Genomic DNA, 15,991 nt, shown 5'->3' on the forward strand with positions numbered 1-15,991 from the left:
TAGATAAACAACGGGAAGGCCAAATTATCAAGAACAGAGGACAAGAATAACCACAGAGGTGTCATCAGAAAGTGCTCAAATTGATGATGGTGAAAGATAATGAATGATGGGCTATTACACAATTTCCCTGCGGGGATTGATGAAGCAGTTCTGATTCTGATCTCGCCAACGGCACAATGAAGGGACTGAACAGCTGGATAGTGAAATCACAGCAAGCTTACTCCATGTGTACACCCAAGTATCACAACAAGAGCCACTTAAGAGTAAAATAGCTTGTAAATGGAGGGAGCAGCAACAAAAGCTGAGAGATATTCACTGAATACAAAATGCTGATTTCGACACACTACATGTGAATGGGCAAAGTGTATATTTGTCAGTAGGAAAAATATTTGTAGATATGAGTCAAGTGTATGAATGACAAGTTGTTTTTATCTAAATAGTTTACGAAAGCAAGCGTGTTCTCATCGAAAGGAGGCCTGACATTTGGGGAATTTACAAACTTGCATATTTTTGTTGTTTCTGGTAAAGCTGCGCACAGTGTTTCCCACATGATGGTGCATGTTTCCCAGACAGAAGAGACAGTACTATACTCCCAGCACTGTGGAAGATAAGCAAATGAATACACGGCAGAAAGAGTGTGTATGTGTAAAGGCATGTAGGGCAACAAGCCTTGGGATGAATCTGTTCCAATCTCTTTCTGTCTTCCCTAACCAGCTGAGCCACGGCTGCCACATGCACTCTCTCTTGTACCTCCCCATTGCCTCTCTCTCAGCATCTCATCTCTCTCTTGCTCTGTCTCACACACACAAAACACCCTGTGTCAAATCCCTTATGCCTGTAGTGGGAATGATAAATCCCTGCAGAGACCTGCCCTGCTCTGCCAGAAAGGATGCAGGGCTGGCTTGGAGTGTCCTAGCTTTGCTTGACTGGCTATGTGATAAGGAACAAAGGAACTAACCAAGATTCAGGGTTATGTGACATTACCATCCATCTCAACCAAGAGCATCAGCTGGTGAGCAAAATGTGATGAATCATTTTATTTCAGCAGCCCAAAGAGTGGATAAAAATTTCACTGAAGGTCTAATCCCAGGCTTCCTAAAGAAGTTCCATGATATAATTGCACTTTCAGGTAATTACAGAGCTCAGACAAAAGACAAGGTGGTTGCAGACTTCCTGGGCAGACCACCACTAAGTTCGTTTTACCTACAACAATCTGCTCTGATAATAGGGCAGCATGGCATTGGAAAAGCACTGACAGTTTGATTTGTTGTTTTTCTGCAATATTCATAATAAAATTTTGAGTACAGGAATTTTCACCAGATGACATGAATAACTATTTAAAAAGAATTAATTATTCTGGACTGATTGGGATGATTTTTGTAGGACTGCATCAAAGAAGAAAGGAAAAAAACACTTGGAACCTTTCTAATATGGTGAAACACTGGCAAAGGCATCCAAAATAGTTTTTTTGCTTTGGATGGCATTCAGATCAGGCTTTCACACAGCATACAGAGCTTTGTGGTGCTGATTTAAAAGGTCAAACAAATCAGTTGAGTTGTCTCTTGTAGTGGCAACAAGACACTGCCAAGAGAGTACTTCTTTTTGGTTGAATGATCCTGAATTCCTGAAACACATCCATACAACTGAGACTGTGTTTCTTTATCTGCTGTTCTGAATTCATTTTGCTGTGCACATGTGGAGTCTCCACGTAAACAAACTCCTTGTTTTGTAGATAAAGATATAAAAACCGCGATATATCCAAAAACCCTTAAATTGGAGAAATGTTTTATCAGACAGACTTCTCTTGTAGATTAGTCATGGAAGAACGAGCTTTCTTTAGGCGGTAAAAAGCAGGCTTTTGAGTTAACTTCCTTTACTTCACATTGCACTTCCTGTGATGTGATGACTGCACATGTGCACATCGCAACGTCGATGCAGAAACAATACACTGTGCGGCCCTATTGTATAGCCTCACGCAGTCACACTACATCTGGCAAGTTCATTTTTCCCTCTTTAGTTTGTAGCCCTGTCAGATTCAAGTGTGACCAACCAACAAACAAATGGAATGCAAGTCTTTCTGCCTCACTAAACTTCTAACAAACTTCTAAACCTTGCTGACAGCTATTAAAGTTGAGCATTGAACTGACTACAAGGCCCACTTTTTGAGTCATTTTTTTCAGAAACTGACTCTGGTGAAGGGAGAACCACACCCATGTTTTTGCAGAAAATCCGACATGACAGTCAGGGATGTAATGTGCTTATCAAATAAATTGTAAGGATTCACGGCGATATTTCAGTGAAGCAGTTAACTGTCAATCCTCTACACACTCCTCTGAACAACATCCATCTCAGGATAATTCATGTAGAACATTGCCAGACCACAATGAGTAAAATGAAATGTGTGGATTGTTTTGTACACTGACAACTAGTCTTCGTCCACAAAAGCTTTTGACCTACACTAGGCAAAGAAATTAATTCACCCTATTTCACAGTTGCATTTGAATGAAACTGAAACAGATATTAATGTGCCAGTCCAAGAGCCATAATGCCGTGATTATAGGAGAGAGAGGCAGTCTTTTTAAGATCTGCCATGTGACTCAGATTATAGCCGGTGCATCTCTCCCTCCCACTCCTTCCTTTCTCCATTTCACCCCTCCAATAACCCCTCCTCCCTCAGAAGGCATTTTCTGTTTTCCTTCTTTTCCCTCTCTCTGCTTTCCACCTGCCTCCTGCTGTCTGTATCTACCCTGGATTTCCCTCCAGAGATGAAAGTATAGGCAGGTCAGATATCCCTGATAACTGTCAGACTCTTAAGTGTGCGGGCATCAAAACAGCACAATCAGCTGCTTTCTCGGATTCTTTTTTTATCTGGACTACGACAGAAGGCTGTAGTAACGTAGCACAGAGCTCACTTTGATTATCACAGTCCACTGTCCTCTCTTTTACAACACAGACGTACTTAAATTAAGCGTACTGTGTATATAGTATGTGAGTTAAAGTCTCTCATGTTTCCTGGAACTTGGCCTAGGCATTTGTTCAACACAAAATAAATTAAATGAATGCACACTCATATTCAGATGGGTCACAGCCGGGGACAAACTAGCCAAAAAACTGATGCCCAGCTGAACCAACATGCCCCTGGCTGCTGCCTTCAATATGGACAACTGGCATCACCTCTCGCTTGTACAGACACAGCTTACACCTGCTCTCCTTGAGGACTTTGAATCAAGGGCTTACAATCAAAGACTGGTCTGTTAGTGTAAAAAAAACCTAAGAGAGTCTGTGTGCTGCATGGGTGTGTTTTAGATTTTGTCATCTGTCTAGAAGAGACTGCTGGCATCTTTCATCGCTCTCAGCAGATCCTTCCTAACTGCTGCATGCAGTGACCCAGACTGCAGTAGACACCATTTGCCATGTGTTGTTCTCAGAATGACCTTGACTACGCGCAAGACGATAACCTGTGACATTCTCCACGAGTGGCCATCCATGAAGCCTAATATTTATAATCCCAAACGTGCTCTGTCAGATATGTGTAAACACATCTGTGTGTGCAAATATCCAATCATCAGTTTTGAACTATAGCTAATCCTTCTGAATTGTGCTTTAATTTTAGCGTGTTTTTTTCCTTCTTCACACTGAAGGACTGAAGCAGAGAAGATAAAATGTATATGAAGCCTCCTTAGATGTGCACAAACAAAAGACGGGACAAACAATTTTCTAAACTTTAGGTTTAATTCCTCATCAAAGACCAAAAACGTAAGCTGTTTCCTACTACATTACTCACTTGCCATATCAGCCCTGATCCTGTGAAAAGGACGGGGAGCTTAAGACACAGAACAAAAACACCATCAGGACTCTTTTTCTCTCTCAAGCACTTGGTTCTCTAATTGCATTTCCCTCCTTCAGTGATGTAAATGGAGATGTGTAATCATCAAAGCAAAATAGAGGCTGTTCTTGGCCCACTGTGCAACTCTAATTAATACAACCTCCTCCATCCGAATGCATTTCCACTTATTTCGGTCTGTCTTCTCAAAACACACCAGTCTGAAGGCTGGAGGGATCACTGATACTCTAAATTATATTCTATTTTTGTGTTACATTCACAAAAGTAAGAAGGAATGACTAAGGGCCAGACAAAAAGAATGAGGCCAACAATTATTGTAGTGAAAGAAAGTTAATTGCATTTCTTCAGTGAATTAAAGTGATTTCAGCTATTCTGATATCAGCTAAATGATTGATTAAATTACCAAGTGACCCCTCAATTGTTTTTAAATGATACTGACAGATATATGATGGGTAAAAAGATGCTACAAGGATTCACAGCTAAATAAGTTAACCTTATTGTTCTATATTTAAATGACCACCAAATACATGTTTAAAAAGATTTAATGTAACTTTTTAATGCAACTAAACAAGCCATTCTATCAGCAAATGTTAGAAGAAGCGGCATAACTTCTCTGTGCTCTGTGATAACGACATCTGGATTACATACCCAAACCCTCTAGAATGGTTTGACAAAATTTGACATGAGGACTGTAATTGAGACGTGTGTAACTAGGCATGACTTTCAACCAACTTTTGAAACAGTGGCAACCAGGATGGATTTTCTCTCTCTGAAGTTCAATAGCAGAAAATTTGATACCCAAGAGAAAGACATGTCCCTCTCCATCTTGACAGAAACATATCCTCCTCTAAACAGGAATTAACATAAACTGTAATTTTGTACAGAAGTGACTACCCACCATAACAAACTGAAGGGCAGCTTCAACTAAGACTATTTAAGACAGAAGTGCTTACCTTTTACTGACTATTCAAGTTTCTGCCAAAGCCGTCACAACTGAGTGAATGCTAAATACTTCATACTACACCATACTAACCTACTGACACACTACTAGTACACAATGTTGTGCAGCAAGAACATTACTGAGACATGAAGTCAACACACCCACGGTTGTAACTCCTTTCCAGAAATACTGCATCGCAACATTTTATTGCGATTTATCTTCAACTATGGATTCATGTGGTATATGACCAATTCTGGTGTTATAGCATTTTATCAATATTTAACAGGTGGGAGTTAAACAAAAATCCTTGCATAATGTTTCTGCGTTTCAGAAAAATTTAGAAAAGAAACCCTTAATTAGAATATACAGAAGCTTGGCTAATATTTGCTAGAAGAGTAGAGATTAATGTGGAAAGAAAGCCTTTGTTTTTTCCTAGAAAGAAATACAAATGTATGAAAAGTTGGCCAAAATTTAAATATAGCTTTCCTACAACTACAAAAATGTTCAGTTACATAAAAATGACATCTACTTGTCACCCAAAACAGGAAACTATAGAATTTAAAGTTAATTTAAAGAATAGAGTCTACCATTCAAAGCAGTAAGCTAGCTGTCCACTGAGCAAAAAATAACCTGCCACCATTTCCATCAACACACACGCACAGATTTTCAAGATGATTGAGAACAACTAGAAACTAGAGAGGAAACAATGAAATTATTAATTAGCATAATACCTGCTATGTGTTTATTACTAGCTGCAAGTTCAATATGACAGTGTTTTATGTTAAGGTGTGACCATGGACATCATGTACACTACAGCATAACGTCACCGTTCACACTGTGAAGCTGGTTTCGTCTGACTGGAACAACCGCCCAAACCTGAATAACACTACCTCTGTTAGACAAACACAGCACATTCCTCACTTGTCAAACTGGAAAAAGAAAAGAAAAATCTATAAACTACTGAAAATATTGTATGAAGAATTTTAGGCGTAGTATAACAATTGACCCACTTAAATTCTATTTCCCACAACTTTTTAAAGATTGACATATTCAACTATTTCTTTATATATATATATATATATATATATATATATATATATATATATATATATATATATATATATATATATATATATATTAATCAGTACACTTGCGTGGTGCATCTGTGGAAATGTAGATGTTACCTATTTAAAAAAGCCTATAGTAAATCAAATTCTACAGATGTTTTCGTTATGACTTCTAATGTATAATATTTTATATGCAACTAGAAAATATGCAAGACCTGACTGATATTCTTCTTGCTGATTTAGACTGATGAATGGCCATCAATGTCACACACACTGGGCCTTGATAAATGAATGAAGGTTGTAAAAAATAACAACTTGATTCAGTGTTCAACCAATTACTTAAAGTCATTACAATTAGATGGTTTATAAAGACCACGCTTTTAGAAATAGGTGTACCTTTCTACCTGGTTGTCCTCATCACTTTTACCAACAATAATGTCAGTTTTTCAAGTCCTTTCTTTACACACAACCTCCAAAAAAACCCATAACCTAAAATGGGGTTGTTGTGATATTTGTGGTCTGTGAAATGTAAAAAGGAGCTCACATGGCAAAATATCTCCCTCAGGCTCAGTTGACTTTTAGATCCAAGGGGATTTCCTGCCACTGGTTTAATAAAACAGGGAATCTGGATATCAACAGGTAGCTGAACTGAGACCTGCTATGCGCATAGCTGGGTGACTTTTCATCAAGAGTAATAGCCAGTTTAAGTCAGACTATTTTAATCTGGTACACTAGAAACAGTATAGCTGGTTGTGGGCTGTTACTGGGTGTAGATTTCAAAATAACCCCCTCAGTCACACAAACACACAGCACCACCATTAGGCATACTACATCACCAGTATTAGCAGTCAACAAAGTTATATGGCTAATCATAAATAAACCACTTCTGTTAGTTTAGCTACTGCTAGCCTTTCAGTATGTATCACACATGCATAAATCAGCGGCAGATTGCTAACGCTTCAATTTTATCCGGCCAGGTACCCACCTTATTTGAAGCTTTGGAGGACATTTTACACTGCTATTCCGCTTCAAAAAGTGGCAGGTTAAAAGTTTTCCTGTCTTTGTTTGGATAATCACTTGGGTGAGTGCGCTATTTTTCCCCGTCCAGTTAAATTTTCGCCCAGCTGCCGCCACGCCGGGCTACGTTGTTATTTTATTTTATCCAGGACGAAGAGAAACATGTCACGAAAAGCCGTGTGGAAAGTCCAAAGTTCATTATCTTATCTTCGCTGCCCGAAACGCGAACGTTAGTCCAGTCAGGTATCGAGTCATGGAAGAAAGCCCCGGGGTTGGGCAAAGAGAAAAATACAAAATGAGACCTCCTTGCCTTGGTGTTTCCGCCGCTAACCTCTGGATGAAAAGTTGGGAAGAGTAGGCATCACTCGGACGGTGTGCAGCAATGGCAGGCTGAGTAAACCTCTCCCTGCTCCCAGCTCTGAGCAACGGCCGTGTCGTGTCTGTGCGGAGCGGACCATTTCACGAAAATAGGGGTGCTGGAGCACTGGAAAAACGGGGGCATCATCCCTTTATCCCGACATGTACACGTTAATAACACCATTTAATACATTTCATGAAACTATATCTCATTTAATAATTACATTGTTTAATTCCTGTTTTGTGTATATTTTTATCGCCGTTGTTAAAGCTGCACACCCCCTTTTTCCCTTAAAATAAACAGTCCGGGATACAATAACGAGAAGCGACGCCGCTGTCCCTGCTGATGCTGAACGCTCACTTTCACTGTGGGGTGATGGTGAACGGTGTGTTATACAAGAACTACAGCCTTTAAAATCTCAAATTTGAGGATGTCAATAAATAGTAATAAAATAGCCTATGTTCTGTTTGAAAATGCCGTGTACCTGTCAAACTCAGCGCGAATCGGTGCAAAATAGGCCACAGGACGGCTGCCCTCGGAACCAAACAACGTGAGCGGAATATTTAAAAAGTTTGTTGCATAAGAAAAGATCGAGACTGTTTCCCATCCGGTTTGTTTGTGTGGGTTGTTGTGGGGCAGTTTATCTAGGAGATTAAAAGATGGACCAATAAACTAAACAAGGGGTTCTTATTTATATGTATAAAAAAATCTTAGCACAGAGAAATTGCCAGTTTTTGTGGTTGATAAGTCACCTCACAGGAAACCACAAAAGCCATCGAGTTAAGCTCCTGTGACTTCCAAAAACCAGCCCCCACCCACAGGATGCAACAATCTGAGCTTGTATTGTTTCACAGTTTACTTCTGTTTCTAGCAAACAATATGGCTTATGCAATATGAAATTTGGCGACAGGAGAAACATAAAATGAAGAAACAGTGTGACATTATTCCAGTTTTCAGGGTCCTCTGTTACATTAGACGTAATTGAGAGCATATAAACACAGAGACACACCCTATCTTTTCCAAACAAACTGAGCAATCAGATTCCCAGAATCCAGCTCCTCTAATGATTACTTCCTCTGTGTCTTTCTCCTTCAGCTGTGGAGGAGGGTTTTTTTGGCAGCGTAGGTGGTCGAAGGAGTTAATTCCCACCAGACATAATCCTACAAGGCAAAAATACCGCCAGCCAGGAGTAGCAGACTTGTCTTGAGGGTTACAAGCACAGGATGACCTCCAGAAAGGCTCGGTCATGCCGAGAAGAGGATCAATATGGACAAACCCACAGCCATACTTCAGGCAGGGAAAATACATAATCATTTCTCAAGTATACGTGACATCGACAGTGTTTTGGATGTACAATTTTTGCCAAAAAATGCATCAGTAACCAAGCATAAACACTCAACATGCCTCAACAATGATACATACTAGTATAGATGTAAGTCGCTCACTCCTCCTGAAGCTCCTGAAACGCCTTTCAGGATCAATCAGCGCCGAAAGCAGGATGTTCAACATAATCACTCTGGTGTCAACTCACAATAATTTGCAATCAAAAAAGCCAGTCTTGAGCTACAAAATATTACTAATTGCCTTTTAAAATGACAATAAAGAGAAGTCTTTCCTCTGCTGCTTGCGTCTCAATCTCATCCACACCTGTGATGGTACCGCAGATGTTCGTATGGAGAGGGATCAAGACATTAGTGCCACTCCAGTGTGATCAAAGCTATCTTTGTCCATCCCGGCTCCAATCTCCTCTTTTTTTCCCTCTCTCTCACAAACACACACACACAAACATACACAACACACAACACGGCTCTTTCGGACAACAGGCGGCATCAAAGCTCAGGTGCGCTCATGGAAGAGCAGGCACATGGAAAACAAAGGTGAACATGCAGGCCCACATTTGGTTGAAGCACATCACAAGGTTCACTCAACCCTGCTTCTCCTGCAGCGAAAAGGCTAATGTAGAGTGAAAATACATAATGTGCCCATCCTCAAAATGTAAAGCCGACTGTTTATGCACATAGAAGCGTTCACCTAAGCACAGTTGCACTGATGATGAATAAAGCAGAATGTTGATCTTGATGTGAACCTGTTGTTCTACACTGATAAAAGTTCCTAAGCAGATGTTATTTCCCTGTTTTCATCTGTCCTGAGTTAGGTGTCTGTGAGAGACTGCGTGATCCCTCCTAAGCCCTGTTGACTCAGGGCTGCCCTGCAGATCCAGCAGTGCCTCTTTGTTTCTTCACGTTAATAAAAACCTTCTGGACACACAAGACCGACTGAAGTTCTCTATTAGTCTATGTCACAATAATGTATACCCAACTATGGCTACACTGAGAAGCCACAAAGGTATATATATATATATATATATATATATATATATATATATATATATATATATATATATATATATATATATATATATATATATATATATATAAAAATAAATATATATATAAAAATATATATATATTAGTATATATATTTGTGTAATTTTTTCTGTAGTGTACTCATAACATTAAACAATGTTATGCAGTTTACTTCTTATGTATCCCTAGATGTAGTTGTATACAAATGGGTATCAAATATGCTGTACTACTTAATTGAGAAAGTAGGTTGTTTGATTTCCTGGAATATCTAGGTACTGTTTGTTTTAATCAAAAGTTATTTAAAAAGAGTAAACAGTCATTTCCTGCTTGGTAGTAAAAAAAATCCAATGTGGCAGTTAGTTTTTGTTAGCATGTCTATGGGACTTATTCAAAATAAAGATATGGTCACGATATTAAAAGAATATTATTACGGACAGCAAGACGCACAAGAAAAAGAAGCAATGTCAGACTACTGATGCAATACTGGTTGCTGGGATCACCTGGTTGTTGGTCTTTTCAGGGGATTTATTTAAGAGAAATATGGAATATTTCCAATTTTATACCTCAAATACATTTTTCACTTGGGTTTCACTTTGAGAAACTTGCTCTCACTTTCACATACAGGAAACTAATCTGCTCAGTAGAAGCCATAAAGAGAAGAGTTGTAGTGTAAATCGTTAATCATCGGTATACAAATGTCACATCTCTGCTTAAGAGGCCAACTGTTTGTGACCAGATTAGTATCATATGACAGGATTAGCAGGCATCTCGCAAAAGCACCCCCGACCTTCTGGGTAAATATTGTTCAGGCTTTTGTTGGGACGTCAACACTTAACACAAATCTGGTTTCAGGAATTCAAGAAACATGAAATTTGCGTGTAATAAATAGTTCGGGCTTAAAGGTCAAATTTACTAATGCTTAAAATCATGGAAATTGCAGTAGAGCATAAAAAACTGAATAAAAACAGCATTGAATAGATATTCCAGTATGCAAACCATGGGTTAGTTGCATAACAAACTGACTAAAGCCTGTAATTTACATCTTAACATATGTTGCCACATATTGGAGCAGGTTTTCACAGAGCACCAACATGGGCAGCAGGGCAGGGAGTGTACACATCTAACTATATAAGAGAGCCTTTAAACCTGGTCATCCACTAAACCTCTCAAACCGTTTCTAGTCACACAGTCTCTCTCGTGATTCATCAATCACACCCTCTCACATCATACGGGAAGCACACGTCAGGCTTCAGCAGCATTGTGCAGGTGAGCTACGCCAAGAACTGCATTATGGTTGTCTCACTGATGGAAGAAAAACGCTTTGAGCTATAAGTAACAGCTGAGTTAAAAGTAAATGATTTAATAACCCTGAGTGTCAGTTTTGTTATTCTCTAATTTATTCAGAAGCACAGATAAAGTAAGCTTGTGTGAGAAAGTCTGAAGTGTTGTTATTTTGGGCGACACTTAGTTCTCCTTAGTTCTTGTGATGAAGAAAAAGCTTTTGGAAGACTAAATTTACCATAGTGGGTCAGTCGCTGATAGTAGTGAACCAGGGTACTTTTAATCTTCTAAAAACATTTATTCCAAGAGGCAGCCTGTGATCAACCAAGCAAAAAATCTGAAGTTTTCATCTTTCTTGCTGTTTCTCCTCTCAATGGACAAGGGTTGCTGAGCCTTTTATAGCTACAGAACAGAAACTATGCTGCAGCAAACTTGATTGAAATACAGTCTACTGCTCAGCGATACCTAAAGTAGCTTAAGAGGCAAAAGTGAAAGCTGCAGAGCATCAGAGCAGTCCGACTAGAAAACTATTAGTATCATTATTGAAGAAACCGAGCTGTTGTGATTCTCTTTATTTGAACCAACCTGAATACTGAATGTTGCATATCTTGTGTATTGCAAAACCCACACCCATTATCAGTCAATGTGCTGTATAAATCTGGTGAGGAGAAAGCAGCCCTTACGTCATGCTTTCCATCCATGTGACAACCCTACTGTTTGCTGCAGAATGAGGCTGTAAATTAAAAATATGTCAGATCCCAAGGTACAATCCACCACACACTCAGCTCAACTATTCAGCCTTTTCCCTTCATTGTTGCAGTAGAATGCAAATGCAACTTCAAGCAGCACGTACTTAATCTCATTTGTTCCTAAAGATACATGTAATACAATGTGGCTGTGCTGTTCCAGCATGACCTCCAAATCATGATACAGAGACAAAGGACAGACTGTTCTTTAAAGTTTCATACCACAGTCGATGCATAATTATGTTATCTGCTATCATAATGCTGGTCTTTCAAAGACTGATAACCAAATTGTGCAACTCTGCAAAAAACTGAAAAAAACGTAAATCATTTCAAAATTCAAATTACATGAAATAAAGAACAATAACAAAACAAAATAAAGTAGTTAGTTGGGTGGAAAAGAAGAAAACATATGCTGTGGTCACAGAAATGTATTAAATAATGTGCACCCAGGCTGCACTTGTATGTGATTTTTATCATCCACTTACACCAAGGTGGGTGCACTGACATGTTTTGCTGACAAGCTGTAGGAATTTTCCAACCTGCTTGGCTTACTGCAGATGTGGGTGATTCAGCAACATGGGGAAGGAGTGGGAATAAGTAAAGTTGACATGAATTTAAAACAAAATGTCACTGAGTCTAATCATCTTTGTACTTTCAGCACTGGCTTTTTACACAGTCCTATATGCCATATATGTGTACTATGCTTGAAAGAAAGGGGGCCGCAAATGGCTCAAATATTTGCAAGTACATGCCATAAAACCTCCAGAGCTGCATTGTAGGTATGTGTGAGAAATTTGGAAACAGGATGATGAAGTCTGAAGGATGTGTGATGTGTTAACTGTGTTTCTGTCAGAGTGTGACTGGGTCACAATATTTCTGTGCACTTAGCTTAGTCAGTTTGTATAATCTGTCAACATATAATTCACTGACGTAATAGAAAGAGAAAATATTAAGTCTTTCTTCAACCTGCTGCTACAGCATACCAACAAGCAGAGCAATCAAGAAGGTATACGTTAGTTATATGTACAGTGGTTCTGTACAAAAAGACATTGCAATGCAACATGGATAAAATTCAGGTTCCCAGCTGGCTCAACTCAGAAAAGCAAAACAAACATCAGAGACACATAATTAGTTAGAAACTAGCCAGCCAAAAAAAAATATACCAGCATAGAAATATACTGTAATTATACTGAACTCTTACTATATGTCACCACAAACAAAGAGGGAAGGTGTAATAAAAACAGCATCTAAACTGTCTGGCAGCAGATACAGAAAATTTTCACCTCAGGCAGTAATAATGTTGCAGAAAGACAACCTGCACTGTACATGTTCTTGAAGTGAATCACAACCACTTTTGGTAATCCATGGTTGTGAGCATAAATGAAAATAAGTTCAGTACACCGGAAATGAAACAAAACAGTGACTCCCAGCCTTGAGGGTGGTGTATCTACATCAGATCAACAGGAGGAATTTTAGCGACTTCTCTGCACAGTCTAAGTCCAGCAATTTTAGGGGCAACAAGCAAAGAACAAAACAACACATTTAATAGCTGTACAGCCTTGCAATCAATGACTGGCTACAGTTAACAGGCATCAGCAGACACTGCCCTAGTGACTTATATCTTTTCAGTACTGAAGCCATCTTCAGCACAAGTGTGTTAGTTTTCAGCAATGAAACATGACAACTGGAACGAGGGTTGTTATGTGTGACCATAAAAAATCCTGACTTGCTTGGTCTATATAATGAATTTGAAAGAATGATGTCCTGCTGCATTACCTAAAATTAGAGAAAGCCGATATGGCTTAATGTCACCATTTACACTTTGCAGTTTGATTTCACATCAGTTTGCTGAATATATCTAAATCACAAAAAAATCCTGTCCTAATCATTTTAACTGCAATTTGCACTATGCTTGAGAGGTGAGATTAAACGAGGAAAGGGATTAGAGAGACATTTGTTCTCTAACTGGCATTGATCTTGTGTATGTGAAAGTGCCAATATGTCTGTGTCGGGGCCAACATATGTGAAAGGCCAAGCATGGTGTGAGGCTTAATAAATAGGCAATTGACACAAGGGCTCCAAAGCTGCCCGACTTAAACGGAGCGACAGAATTATGTCTCGATAAGTCCAACAGCTGCAGCTCAAGTTACTGTGTTGACAGCAGGCAGCAGGCTCTAAAATGCCATTTGACACATACTGTGAGTGGCATGTAATTGATTTTCAAGGAAGAGTAAAGATTTACAAGTCTAATACATGAAGCAAACTGAAGATTTACAGCCGTCACGCTGTGGAAGCACAATTAACTTCTGTCAGAGTCAAGACTTATTTTCCAACTGCACAGTTGCGCATCACAACCGGAAACTTAACACTGTTGCTTTGGCCAAGTCTACCCTAAATGAGAGTTCAGTGTGGCTGATATGCTTTTTAACATGAACCAGACAATAGAGAAGAAAAGCCCAATTTTGTTCTATTCATCCAGTTTAGCATGTTCCTCTGATTCTGACACCCAGCATCGGGGTGAGGTCAGAGGTGTGTTCTTTTTTGTTTTTTTGTAACCACACCCAACAGTGGTGTCATGTGTCATGTACACACCCTGGAGTACACATCTGCATGATTACTTTTACATTTCACTTTTAACATCCCAGTGTGACAGTAAAAGATGCAACAATTACTACTCTAAGATACTGGTGTTGCCACTGACAAAACCTTGTGTTACTGTTGTTGCATTACTGTAGAATATGCTATACAATATTAAACCCGGACTCACTGCAAAACACTAAAACAAAATGATTAAAGTAATCTATACTATGAGGCTGGGCATTTTGATAACAAAATAAGTAACTGCCAAATGATTTAACAGGCAAAGAAATGCTTTCCTTTTTGTTGGCTCTGTTTAGACCACATAAATTCATTTAAAATGCGGTACCTTGGCTCTGATTCTGCCACCACCAAAGTACCTGAATGGGGGATCGCAGTTGTATCTGAAGGCATGCTAGAATATGCATTTTGTACTTAGAGGTGTGCCATTAATAAAACCTACTGTGAATGGATAAACACGTGTCAACTTATTCATTTTAACTGTTAAACATGAGTGGCATTAACATTTAATGAGGTAAGTAAAAGAAAAGAAATCCTATACAGCCACATCATGAGACTCACCACTCTTTCCACTGTAAACACGGCAGTGACAACAGCCCCTTTATGCACGCTGTCTGCATGGTTTAGCAATGATGTCTATGCAACTGCACATGCAATGATATTTATTGACATTCTCGTATGTCTGTATGTCTGTGGGCAAATTTCATCCATTTAATAAGGGATTTGTGAGTGAATATAAGCAACAAGTTGCAGGGATACCTTGAAAACATTCACTCAAGACAAGATATTTACCTAATAGACATGTCAGTCGTCTCTATTGATAGCAAGGGCAAAGAATGTCCCTATTAAAAAGCTACAGTTTTTCCAAAAAGGAAGCATTTTGTTCTGATAATGTCACAAGAACATATATGAGACTGCTTTCTGTTTATGCAGTGTTGAATTCCAGTCGGAATAACAGATAACATCCTAATTTAATGTCACACAGACAGAAAAATAGGAGCAGTATTATTAGCAGAAGTATTAGAAGGTAAAAACAGTTACTGTGCAGCCATTCAAATGGAATGACCCATGAAATAAAAAAACAGCAAATCCTCAAAATTTAGAAACTGTAACCAACATATGCATAGTGTTTTTACTTAAAAAAAATGGCAGAAGTTATTAATCAACTGTCAAGTACATGCAGTACATTCATTTACAGTCTTGACGAATCTAAAAATTTAAAGATACATATTTCAATGTGAGTAATGGTGGTATAAAAAAAACAGTACACAGATCAGCAGACTACATTGTCTACTGCACAAAACCATTGGAGGATCATCAGCAAGGCCCCTCCCTGATAATGATAAGACAAATTGATGAAAAGATGTGATAATGAGAGTCAAGAAATTGCTAAAAAAAAAAAAAAAAAAAAGTAATTAAAGAGAAAAAAAGATGCAAGAGTAAATAGCAGAAAAGGGAAAGAGTGAGTGGAAGGACAAAACAGGATAACAGAGCAGATAATGAACAATAAACAGAGAAGAAGAAGAATAACAGAAAGAGGCAGGCATAGTGGGGAAAACATGGAGCATATCATAATTGAATGGTAACAGTTGGTAAGATGCCAGTAAAGATAACAGAGAAGAGTAGTGAGATAACAGAAACAAAAATTGGGCCTAACTACACTACAGAGCAGCGCAAAGTGGCGATGAATGAGGAAATGTTTCAAGTCCAGTGAACTTGGCATTGGCCTGAATAACGGACGTGCAGCTCACCCCGTCAGTGAGTCTTCCCATGG

At 38.8% G+C, this 15,991-nt stretch overlaps 1 protein-coding gene across 14 annotated transcripts in view; it reads right to left on the minus strand.

The window, feature by feature from the left end:
- tjp1a (tight junction protein 1a) overlaps nucleotides 1-15,991 on the minus strand; it is a 99,036-nt gene that overhangs the window by 42,956 nt on the left and 40,089 nt on the right. The window contains exon 1 of one of the 14 annotated variants that reach the window (XM_023276706.3): nucleotides 6,837-7,279. The exons of the other annotated variants lie outside the window; for them this stretch is intronic. Coding sequence (XP_023132474.1) covers nucleotides 6,837-6,860 — 24 coding nt within the window. The 5' untranslated portion in view covers nucleotides 6,861-7,279. Of the gene's footprint in view, nucleotides 1-6,836; nucleotides 7,280-15,991 lie in introns of those variants that run through there. 14 annotated transcript variants of the gene reach the window in all.

This window comes from Amphiprion ocellaris, chromosome 1, assembly GCF_022539595.1.
Source record: "Amphiprion ocellaris isolate individual 3 ecotype Okinawa chromosome 1, ASM2253959v1, whole genome shotgun sequence".
Taxonomy (NCBI): domain Eukaryota; kingdom Metazoa; phylum Chordata; class Actinopteri; family Pomacentridae; genus Amphiprion; species Amphiprion ocellaris.